We start from the raw sequence: 12,305 nt of genomic DNA, 5'->3' as shown, positions 1-12,305 counted from the left end.
ACAAAAGCCATCCAGTCTTGAGAAAACCAAGAAAAAGCAGAGGCCCGGTTCTTTGCTTTTAAGGTGCAGTAACCCTGCCAACTGATAAAACATGACCCGCGGGTACTGGGCCCGAGTCAGGTCCACATGGTCTCTGGGTCCCACCGAGCTCTCCCCTGAGGCAGGTTCCCAAGAGCCTCCTCTCCAGGATTCCTGCTCCGCGGCTTTCACCGCACTTTCTGCAGCCAGGCTCCCCCTTGTGTCTAGACCGGTCATGGTCTGCAAGGGCCACTTGTTAGAAGTTGCTGATATATGAGTTTATAATCCTCTTCTCATTAAAGGAAGCCTTGTTCTTAGGCGTGCCCTGATGGGTCGGCATGTTAAGGATCCGGCATTGTCACTACTGTGGCTCGGGGGGATCCCTGGCCAGCAAGCTTCCCCCTGCCACAGGCATGGCCAGGGAAAAAAAAGAAGAAAAGAAAAGATACTTGTGCTTAATTTTGTTTTTTTTTGGGGGGGGGCACACTCAGCATATGGAGGTTCCCAGGCTAGGGGTTGAATCAGAGCTGCAGCTGCCAGCCTACACCACAGCCACAGCAACGCAGGCTCCAAGCCACATCTGCAACCTACACCACAGCTCATGGCAACGCCAGATCCTTAGCCCACTGAGTGAGGCCAGGGATTGAACCCAAATCCTCATGGATCTTAGTCGGGTTCCTTACCGCTGAGCCACAGTGGGAACTCCCTGTACTTGTAATTTCTTAAGGGAAGTCCAGCCTGCATTTTTCTTTTTTTACTAATATATGTAAATCTCTCCTTTCGGTGTGTAGTTCTAAGAGTTTTGACAACTACCACCACAGTCCAGTAACCACCACTACGATCAAGATACAGAAAGTTGGAGTTCCCATAGTGGCGCAGTGGTTAACGAATCCGACTAGGAACCATGAGGTTGCGGGTTCGGTCCCTGCCCTTGCTCAGTGGGTTAACGATCCGGCGTTGCCGTGAGCTGTGGTGTAGGTCGCAGACGCGGCTCGGATCCCGCGTTGCTGCGGCTCTGGCGTAGGCTGGTGGCTACAGCTCCAATTAGACCCCTAGCCTGGGAACCTCCATGTGCTGAGGAAGCGGCCCAAGAAATAGCAAAAAAGACAAAAGAAGAAAAAGAAAGAAAAGAAATAATGGCTGCAACTTTCACAAATTCAATTTGGCCAAAAAAAAAAAAAAAAGATACAGAAAGTTCCATCTTCTCCCCAAATTCCCTCGTTGTCAGAGATCTTTGGTCCTCGACTGAACTTCTCTGTGCCCCAGTCACTGTCCTAACTTAATAGCCTCTTAACCTTCATACCCCATCTCACTTTTTCTCCTTTCACCTTTAAAAAGAATTAGGACTATATAAGAGAATCAGGGTATACAGGATTTCCCATTGTGGCTCAGCAGGTATCCATGAGGACACAGGTTCAATCCCAGGCCTCACTCAATGGGTTAAGGATCTGGTGTTGACATGAGCTGGGGTGTAGGTTGCAGATGGGGCTCGGCGTTACTGTGGCTGTGATGTAGGCCAGCGGCTGCAGCTCCAATTTGACCCCTACCCTAGAACTTCCATATGCCACACCTGCGGCCTAAAAAGAAAAAAAAAGGTGAGAGTACACAGAAAAGAGACTAAGTGTCGAGAGAGCTTGATGGCATTCTTGAGATAGCCAAGTGTGTCATTTTACATTTCACAGAACTATCCGTCCGCAGTAGTTTTGCAATTTTAAACTGTCACTTCATTACGTGTTCCTGAGACGGCTGGACTTGGGAGAGAGAACTTGTGTTCCGTCCAGCACTCTTTGGAGGAAGCAGAGCTCACCTGTCCGTGGCCTGAGGTGCCCGCTTGGGAGCAGACGGCTGGTCCCCTTAAGTGCGTTCTTCAAATAGAAGCTTAGCAGGAACAGTGAGCATTTGTGTACCTTCTCAGAGAAGAACCAGAATGATCCTCCTAAGGACTTCTGGGCCTAAAAAGATTCATTCGGTGACTTATGTCAATTATATTTACTCTTTTTCCATGTCACGAAATGAACTCTTCTTGCGTTGTTGTGTAGGTTGGAGATTATGGCCCAATGTGGGTTTATCCTACTTCTACATTTGACTGTGTGGTAGCAGATCCCAGGAAAGGCTCCAAAATGTATGGACTGAAGAGCTACATTGAGTATCAGTTAACACCCACTGTAAGTATCGCAGTTATCAAGACAGAATCGTGCCTGCATGGCTAGCAACAAACAATGCACTTGCCTCTTCCTTTTCTGTAGTTGGCACTGGTAACTTTTTTCTCTTTCCTTATTTTGTAGAACACGAATCGATCTGTAAACCACAGGTATAAGCACTTTGACTGGCTGTATGAGCGCCTCCTGGTGAAGTTTGGGTTAGCCATCCCGATCCCTTCTCTCCCAGATAAGCAAGTCACAGGTGAGTGCGTGTGATACTGAACTCCGGATGCCAAGTCACAGGACTCCCATTAGAGTATCCAGTGTACATCCGTCCTCCAGTGGAACAAGATGTAGGGTTTGGAGATAGTGGCTACATACAGCCAAATAGACATATATATGTCTGTGCAAGTTCCCTCAACACCAAGCAAGAACATTTCATGAAATTTTCTATCAGTTCCCATATACATGCATACAGTTCTGGTAAAGTCACTGTATCTTTATTGCTACACCCTTTCCCATAAAAGAAATACATGCGTTTTTAAAATGTGAGAAATGACACCTGAGAAAACAGAAATGATCCAATCCAAATAGCTTAAAATGGAAATTAAAATGTATGACCCGAATGATGTAAACGCATTATACAGTCCAATTGTGCTCTTTTTCATTAGAAACATGTAAAAAAAAATAGAAGCCATAGAGCTAAATATGTTTATATATATATATTTGTTTTATACACACGCATACGTACACACACGTTAGTTTAGGAAGTTACCAAGTTTTCTATGCAATTATTTTGGGGACTACTGATACTTAAATTTTTTATTTAGCACGATTACTGCCCTCTCCTTGCTTCTTCTGTATTTAAATTGTCATGTTTCCCCCAGCCCTCCCACCCCATATAATCTTCTAGTAAATAACCCATGGTGCTCCCAGAGCCCCTTGTAAATATGCAATTGGAGAGTATTTGTTCCTGCATCTGTTTTGAGAACTGTCACTGATTTTTTTTAATCTCCGAGCTAATCTAGAAACTGGTATGTTAGCACTGAGGAGTCAGTATATCTGTCTTGGAATCCAAGTCTGTAAAGGAACCGAGCTTCACGTAGAATTTACGTATGTTGCTAGATAATGTGTAGATAAATGAAACTATACCTCTGGAGAGGAAAGGATCAAAGATGAGAGTAAGACTTAAAAGGTCAGAGCTAGGACAGCCTCTAAGAGAAGCGAAGGGTCATGGAAAGGCCGGCCGAGCCCATGAGGCGGCCAAGACCCTGCGGGGGGGGGGGGGGGGGGGGTTAGAGGGACCAAGCATCTGAGTCAGCCATGTGGTGACATGTGTCCCTTACATGCCAGGCGTCACGCGTCACCCGGGCGTTTCCCGCACGCGCTCTCAGCTCAGGGATGCCCGGCCCTGCTCACTTGGTGCCGAGATACAGATGTCAATGTGATTCCAAAGCGTGCTGGCTTCGGGTCATGCGGCGTGGACTAGCCCATCTGCAGCTCGCCTTAGTGACCTCCCGAGAGGAAAGCTCTTCTCCTTAAAATCGTGCTTGCACTTTACTTTGTTTTATGTTTGTTTCTGTGAAATTTGAGCAGATGGAAACTTTGTTTCCAAAAAAGTTGTTTTGATTTGGATCTTAATTTTTTTTTCCCTTGGCACACTTTTCAAAAGTTTCCAATCGTCAGCGCAGGAGGGTGGGGCTGCATCCTCGCCCTCACTCGGGGTGACTCCCGGGCAGCCCCTCATGGAGCCGGGGCGGTTGAGTGACAGCCACGTCAGGGTGGCCGGGCTGGCGTAAGCGGTGGCTTCCTTCCACTCAGACGTGTCACCGCACCCCCACTTCGGTGCCCAGTTCAGATACTCACATCCCTCCTTTCTGTCTTCTTTCTTGTTTTAAATCACAGATTTGTTTTTAAAAATGTAGATGCCTTCCTTTCTCCACATTTTCTTTTTTTTTCTTTTTTTTTTTGTCTTTTGTCCTTTTTTTTTAGGGCCACACCCGCAGCATATGGAGGTTCCCAGGCTAGGGGTTACATCGGAGCTGTAGCTGCCGGCCTACACCACAGCCAAAACAACGCGGGATCCTTAACCCACTGAGTGAGGCCAGGGATCAAACCCCCAACCTCATGGTTCCTAGTTGGATTCGTTTCTGCTGCACCACAGCAGGAACTCCTTTTCTCCACATTTTCACATTTCAGACTCTTCTCCTCTAGCAACTTGTTTAGAGTAATATATGGTCTTCCCCCCCCCACCTTAGGCAGGAAATTAATATATTTTTTTATTTTTTATTATTACTCATAGAATAATATATGGTCTTGATTAGCATAATATATTAGCGTATATATGGTGGTGTTTCAGTAAATGGATTGGCCTTCCCATTGTGGCTCAGCGGGTTAAGAACCTGACTAGTGACCGTGAGGATGCAGACTTGATCTCTGGCCTCACTCAGTTGGTTAAAGGTCCAGCATTGCCTCAAGCTGCAGTGTAGGTCACAGATACAGCTCGGATCTGGCATTGCTGTGGCTGTGGTGTAGGCCCACAGCTGCAGCTCTGATTCAACCCTAGCTCAGGAACCTCCATATGCTGCAGGTACAGCCCTAAAAAGAAAAAAAAATTTAAAAATAAATAAATGGATTAATAAGCTGTCTTAGGGTCGTGGGCATTCTCCTGTCTTTTAGCTTATGATACATTGTTTATTCAGGGTCAGATAACTCATGGGTATCTTAAAGCATCATAGAGTCATCGTTCTCCCATACTGAGGTTCTTTTTTAAGTCAGGGAGATGTCACAGAAAAGCAAGACAGCAGTGGCCCCTCAGTCCGAAGGAAGCTGAGCCTCGCTTCAGTGACTGGGACGTGTGCCGAGGAAACTGAAAAACACAGAAGCCACTTTATTTCTTCCGTCTCTTGTTTGCCTGCTGCCTGTGATGCCCACTGGGTCCTTATTATGTAAACTCCCCTCTCACTTAAATCCTGGAGGAAAAGAAAAAGGAATACCAAGTGGACGATGTCATGACATTTCTGTGGGCTTGATAATCCAGCCATGAAAAGCTTACAACTAAGAGTTTTTATTGGTGTATAGCTTTTGTCCTTTGTGCAATAATATTGAACAAATTTGTTTTTATTTCTGAGTGCCAGACTGGTATATCACATACCTAGTGAAAGCCTAGGTAAGGGTTGTAGAAAACAAGGAAATGAAAATCCCCCCTCTCCCTTTTTTAATTCTCTGGCACCTGATACGAATTTTTTTATTTTTTTAGGGCCACACCCGCGGCAGATGGAGGTTCCCAGTCTAGGGGTCCAGTTGGAGACCTCACTGCTGGCCTACGCCACAGCCACAGCCATGCAGGATCTGAGCTGTGTCTGCAACCTACACCACTTAACCCATTGAGCGAGGCCAGGGATCGAACCTGCCTCCTCATGGATGCTAGTCAGATTCATTAACTGCTGCGCCATGATGGAAACTCCTGATATGAAAATCTTAATGAGCACAAGATAACATATGAAGACACAGTTTGTGAGTAAACCAACTATGTCAGAAAATTTTTTCAGGAGGAATAAGAGTCATTAATTAATTTCAGCCAGTGAATAGGTTATAAACTCTTGGTGTACTTCACTTGCTCATAATGAGCCATTCAGTATAACCCTTAGGTCCGTGCTGACTTTACTGGCTCCTTTCTGAGTTGGGGCATCTTTTGCGTGGCCTTAAGCGTATGTAGTACTTAGTCTCTACTTCCAATAAGTGCAAAAGCTGAAGTGTTTTAATATCCAGGGGATGTCTAGATCCATCATGCTCTCCAGGGACCACTTTTAAGGAGGTTTTGATGCATGGGTTTGTAATACTCTTCTCATTAACAGAAACTTGTTCTTAGGAGAGCCCAGACGCTGCGGCGGATTAAGGATCTGGTGTTGTCGCTCCTGTGGCTTGGGTTGGATCCCTGGCCCAGGAACTTCCACATGCCACAGATATGGCCAAAAGCAAAAAAAAAAAAGAAAAGATACCTGTGCTTATTTGTACCTGTAATTTCTTAAGGAAAGTCCAGGCTGCTTTTTTTAAAAAAATTTATATGCGGTAAATTCACTCCTTTCAGTGTATGGTTCTAAGAGTTTTGACAGCTATCACACAGTCTAGCAACCACCACTACGATCAAGATACAGAATGTTCGGAGTTCCCGTCGTGGTGCAGTGGTTAACGAATCCGACTAGGAACCATGAGGTTGAGGGTTCGATCCCTGACCTTGCTCAGTGGGTTGACGATCCGGTGTTGCCGTGAGCTGTGGTGTAGGTTGCAGACGCGGCTCGGATCCCGCGTTGCTGTGGCTCTGGCGCAGGCTGGCAGCTACAGCTCTGATTAGACCCCTAGCCTGGGAACCTTCATATGCCACGGAAGCAGCCCAAGAAATGGCAAAAAGACAAAAAAAAAAAAAAAGATACAGAATGTTCCACCCTCTCCCCAGACTGCCTTGTGCTGACGTTGCTGTGCCTCCCCCAGCCCTAACGCAGAGCACTGATCGGGTCTCTGTCTCTGGGGTGTTGTCTTTTCCAGAGTCGTGTTTTGCATGGCAGCGTATAGGGTGTGTGTGGTCTGACTTTAGAGTCTTGTGAGTCTGGCTTCTGTCACTTAACATAATGCCTTTGAGAGTCACCTCTCCTGTTGCAGCGATAGGTTCACTGCTGAGCCGGATTTCACTGTCTCGCTCCACATAGTTTCTGTCCACTCACTCACTGAAGGAGGTTTCCAGTTTGGGGCATTTATAAATCTGCTCTAAACATTTGCATTCAAGTTTTTATATAATTATAAGTTTTCGTTTCTCTTGGGTAAATACCTAGGAGTGAAATGACTGGGCCGTATGGTAGGTATATATTTAATGTTTAAGAAATTGCCAGGCTGTGGGAGTTCCCATCATGGCGCAGCAGAAACGAATCCGACTAGGAATCACAAAGTTGCGGGTTTGATTCCCGGCCTCACTCAGTGGGTTAGAGATCCAGCGTTGCCGTGAGCTGTGGTGTAGGTCACAGAGGCGGCTCAGATCCCACGTTGCTGTGGCGGTGGTGTAGGCTGACGGCTGTGATTCCGATTCGACCCCTAGCCTGGGAACCTCTATCTGCTGCAGATGCGGCCCTGAAAAGCAAAAAAAAAAAAGGAAATTGTCTGGCTGTTTCCCAAAGCGGCTGTACCATTTTGAAATCCCCGCCAGCAGTGGATGGGAGCGTCAGGAGCTCCCCATCCTACTTGCACTTCTGAGAGTGTCCTTTTCTCTTTATTTTAACACGTTGCTAGGCTAATGTCGTGGTGTCTCTTCATGGTTTTAATTTGCATTTCCTTAAGGACTAGAGGCGGTGAGCATCTTTTCATGTGCTTATTTCCCTTCCACATATTTTTTTCTGTAAAGTGTTCAAATCTTTTACCCATTTTTTGGTTAGGTTGTTTTCTTATTACTGAATTTTGAGACAAGATTCTTTATTCTGGAAGCATGTCCTCTGTCAGATAACATTCACTGTGTTGCTTGTTTTTAGGTTAGTGAAAAAATGACCTTGGTTTACCTTCTAGTAAATAACTTGCTACCGAGTAACCAGTGGCTCTGTAACAGCGTTTCATTTGTGTGACAGTGACTCATCTGAGACAAGGTTGCGTGTCAGTGTCTGCGTTTCTCTTGCAGGTCGCTTTGAAGAAGAATTTATCAAAATGCGCATGGAGAGACTTCAGGCGTGGATGTCCAGGATGTGTCGCCATCCAGTAATCTCAGAAAGTGAGGTTTTCCAGCAGTTTCTAAATTTCCGAGATGAAAAGGTAGGACTTATTATGGTAATCTCAGAGAATGTTAAGAATTGTCACGTTCACCCCCAGTTTTGAGTCTGAAAGGGGTGAAATCATGTTGGCTAGTTGATTATTTCTAAGTAATAGGAAGTCAGTCACGGCCTGTGTGAGAGGAACTGCCAGAATGGTTTCCCATAAACCGGGAGTGGCTTGGCCCAGTGTGAAGGGTATGATAGGATAAGGGGCTTTTTCCTGGATGCTTTTAAAAATAACGCAGACCCCAGACCATGCCAGACATTCTCAGCGTGAAGGTAGGGAAGTGGGCGAATGATCTCTTAGCATCACATTTTGACCTTGCAGAGTAAACAGCGTTCGAAAGGAAAAGGAGATTCAGAATTGCACCAGCTTTCTCAAAGCCACATTGTTTTTCCAGAACTATTGTTGTGAGCCCAGAGTAAACACTGGTCTGTCTCTGCCTGCCCCGTGGGCAGTCATCCTGCTGGCGTCATCTCTTCTTTTTTGAAAATCAGGAAGAAGCTGGCTGCTGGTCTTCCTGCTGTTCGTATCTGTCTTGGAAGGAGCCGAGTGTCACTTTAGTCTCCCATGTGTGTGATTTGTTTGGTAGCACCTAGTGTGATCTCAGGGTTAGAGCTCATTCCACTCACGTATTTCTAGTCTTTTTGCATTTCGTGGTGAGTAGTACATGTGAAAAGGCTTCATATTTACAAAAACGACATGGAACCTTCTCTGAGTTTGTGCCTTCCTGCTTAGCCACAGGGCTTTAACGAGGGCTTACTTGACGGATTTGTCAAGGGTGCGATTTAGGAAGCACTTCTGAAGGTTTTGTTTGATGCAGGATATTACTGTCAAAAATAATAAATCTAATAAGCCTTTTTGGTGTTTTTAATATAAATGAAAAAAGAAAGAACTTGGGGCCAGGGCACTTGGTTTTGGTCTTGGCTCTGTTGCCAGCTATCTCTGTGACCTGATCAAAGTATTTAATTTCTTTCGGCCACAGTTTCCTTGCCTGCTAACTGGCAGTGTAAAACTAGAAAGCTGCTTTTAAAAACACTCCTTCTTTGGGCAGTAATAGCTCATAGCGATGGAAGGATATAGAAAATCCCAAAGAATCTTCCCTAGGAAGAGTGAGATCCACACTGTGAGGGAGTTCCCATTGCGGTGCAGCAGGTTAAGGATCCGGGGTTGTCTCTGCGGCAGTGCAGGTTCAATCCCCACCTAGTGCAGTGGGCTCAGAGTCCAGCGTTGCCACAGCTGTGGCTCAGATTCGATCCCTGGCCCACAAACTTCCCTATGCCATGGATTTGGCCAAAAACAACAAAACTATGAAACATTTTCATGAGAAATAAAAGACCTAAATAAGTATTCCAGTTATTTTTCATGGATTAAAGAACTGAAAAAACGTCATCAGTAGAAAATTCTTTTTAAAAAGGACTAAGTGGGAAGAGAACTTTATTGGATATTAAGACTTATTACTGGAAGTTCCCGTCGTGGCACAGCAGAAACGAATCCGACTAGGAGCCATGCAGTTGCAGGTTCGATCCCTGGCCTCCATCAGTGGGTTAAGGATCCAGCGTTGCCATGAGCTGTGGTATAAGTCACAGACGCAGCTCAGATCTGGTGTTGCTGTGACTGTGGTGTAGGCGGGCAGCTGTGGTTCCAATGAGACCCCCTAGCCTAGGAACCTCCGTGTACCGTGAGTGCGGCCCTAAAGAGAAAGAAAAAAAAAAGCTTATTGTAAAGCTAAAATTCCTTGAAAAGCAGACCAGTAGAACAGAATGGAATGGGCACTTGATTTCTGACAAAGGTGGTACTGCGTGTAGTGAGGGAAGGACAGTCCTTTCAGCCAGCAGTGCTCTTCCCGTGGGATGGAATCACTGGGAGAAGTGAAACGTGGTCACTGCCTCACCAGAGTCTGTCGATTTTGCTAGGTTTGATATTGGTGTTGTAGTTACGTGTTTAAGACATGGCCTTATCTCTTAAAGATGTAATGAAGCATTTACAGGTGAAGTGATATGTCAGATTTCCGTTGAAATGAGCAAGAAAAAAGTAGGATGGAGGAGAAGAGATGAAACAAAATCGGGAAAAGGTCGATCATTGTTGCAGCTGAGTGTATAGAGGTTTATGAAAGTACTTTCTTTTTTACTTTTGTATGTTTGAAAGTTTCCATTGTATCGGGTTTAAAAAAAATTCATTCTGGATGGTTCACAAGTCTAAATGTGAAAGATCACACAATAGAGCTTCTAGAAGGTAACAGAAAAATCTTCATACCCCTGGAGTAGGGAAGGATTTCGGAAAGAAGGTGCAAAACTGACTTACCATTCGGGAAGAGACCAACAAATTAGACTACATAAAAAGGAAAAACAAGTCAAAGATATGAACGTATATAATGAACAAAGAGCTGGATTTTAAGGTGCGGGAAAACCCATACACATAGATGGGAAAGATAAATCAGTAGAAAAATGGGAGACGGGGGGTGGGGGGGGGTGCTTCACAAAGGAAACCTGAGTCATTGGTAAATGCATAGAAAAGTATTCCGTCTCATTAGTAATGAGAAATGCAGATGAAAACCGCAGCGAATACCCTCCCCCAGATGGCTGAAATTAGAAAGACTGTCTATCCCAAGTGTCTTCTTGGTGAGATGAGGAGTTTCTGGGACTCCCGCAGGTGGTGCTGCTGGTGAGAAAATTGGTGAGACCAGTTTGGTAAACAGTTTGGCCTTATCTACTTACACTTGCACAGCTTTCCACGCTGGGTTTATACCTGCAGAAACGCGGGCACGGACGCACCAGGGGACTTGTACATGGCAGCTTTATTCACAGCTGGGCCAGGGCCGGGGGTGGCTGCCAGTAGGAGAATGGGTAAATAAACTGGGGACCGTCCGCCCATGGAGTGTGACACAGCGGAGCAGTCGGCATAGGTTGAGCAAAAGAAGCCAGATAAAGGAGTTCCCGTTATGGCTCAGTGGGTTAAGTACCCAACTTAGTGTCCCTGAGGATGTGGGTTCAACCCCTGGCCTTGCTCAGTAGGGCGAGGGTCCGGTGTTGCTGCAAGCTGCCGTGTAGGTTGCCGGCTCGGCTCAGATCCCGTGTTACCTTGGTGTGGGTGGCAGCTACAGCTCTGATTCAGCCCCTAGCCCAGGAATTTCCATACGCCGTTCCCTAAGAAGGAAAAAAAGCCAGACTCAGTACTGGGTGTAGGGTTCTGAGCTAGTTCAAAACAGAGAAATCATGGTATGGTGACTCAGGCAGTGAAACTCCGTAGAGTGAGGAAACGATACCCACAGAAGAGAGGACCGCGGTGACCCTTGCAGGAGCGGGTGCGGGCGGGCTGGGAACAGAGCCAAGGGGCGCAGGAATGCTGGCTCTGCCCTCTTGGTCTTGGTGGTGGTTACACAGGATTTCACCTTGTGGGAATTTATTGCACTGTGTATTTTTGCTTTAGACACTGCTGTGTGTGTTAACAGTTTATAATATTCATATCTTACATTTTAGAAAAGCTTCAGTCTTTCATAGAAAATAGCTAACCTAAACATTTGAGGCGCTTTGTCCGATTCATAGACTACGCTTATATGGATAGGCCTTGGGCAAAGCAAAGTGTCGGAGTCACCTCACTCCAGAACGACTTCAGGACTTCCCGTCATAGCTCCTCAGTGGAAACGCATCTTATCAGCATCCATGAGGATGCAGGTTCAATCTCTGGCCTCACTCAGTGGGTTAAGGATCTGGCGTTGCTGTCAGCTGTGGTATAGGTCACAAATGTGGCTTGGATCCTGTGTTGCTGTGGCTGTGGTGTAGGCCATCGGTTACAGCTGCGATTCACCCCCTAGCCTGGAAACTTCCATGTGCCACAGGTGCAGTCCTAAAAAGACAAACAATTAGAAAAATAAAATGACCTGGGCCCCCAGGACCGTTGCGTGCAGTGACACTGTTGGAATACAAAGTGACGTTGAGAGGTATGGGCATTTGGCCCACGTGCAGAGGGAGGTGGCGTGGAGCTGCTTCCTGAAAATTAGGAGGCTAGAGATGATCAGAGAGCCAGTTCTCTCAGGGAATTTTGAAAGACCCGTTTGGCTCTGCTCTCCCCTGTGATGTTGTAATGTTCCTGTTTACAGGAGTGGAAAACTGGGAAGAGGAAGGCTGAAAAAGATGAGCTGGTGGGAGTGATGGTATTTTCCACCATGGAACCAGAGGCGCCTGACCTGGACTTAGTGGAGATGTAAGCGACACTGCCAGACTTTCCTCCTCCTCACGCGGTGTCCGCCTCCTTGGCTTGTGGGTCTCGGCCAGGCCGACCGCAGCTGGAAGTGGGATCGTCGGAGCAGAGTGTGTGAAATGAGTGGGGTTTGTAGCCGGGTGGCACGGACAGCCT

At 46.2% G+C, this 12,305-nt stretch overlaps 1 protein-coding gene across 2 annotated transcripts in view; it reads left to right on the top strand.

Annotated features, from left to right (window-relative positions):
- Nucleotides 1-12,305, top strand: part of SNX9 (sorting nexin 9) — a 107,183-nt gene that overhangs the window by 76,637 nt on the left and 18,241 nt on the right. For both annotated transcript variants that reach the window (XM_047769848.1, XM_047769847.1), the window contains 4 exons: nucleotides 2,058-2,183; nucleotides 2,304-2,421; nucleotides 7,819-7,949; nucleotides 12,049-12,152. In XM_047769848.1, the coding sequence (XP_047625804.1) occupies nucleotides 2,058-2,183; nucleotides 2,304-2,421; nucleotides 7,819-7,949; nucleotides 12,049-12,152 (479 nt within the window). The remainder of the gene's footprint in view (nucleotides 1-2,057; nucleotides 2,184-2,303; nucleotides 2,422-7,818; nucleotides 7,950-12,048; nucleotides 12,153-12,305) is intronic.

This window comes from Phacochoerus africanus, chromosome 2 (genome assembly GCF_016906955.1).
Source record: "Phacochoerus africanus isolate WHEZ1 chromosome 2, ROS_Pafr_v1, whole genome shotgun sequence".
Taxonomy (NCBI): Eukaryota; Metazoa; Chordata; class Mammalia; order Artiodactyla; family Suidae; genus Phacochoerus; species Phacochoerus africanus.
This window is presented reverse-complemented; position numbering and strand designations above follow the sequence as displayed.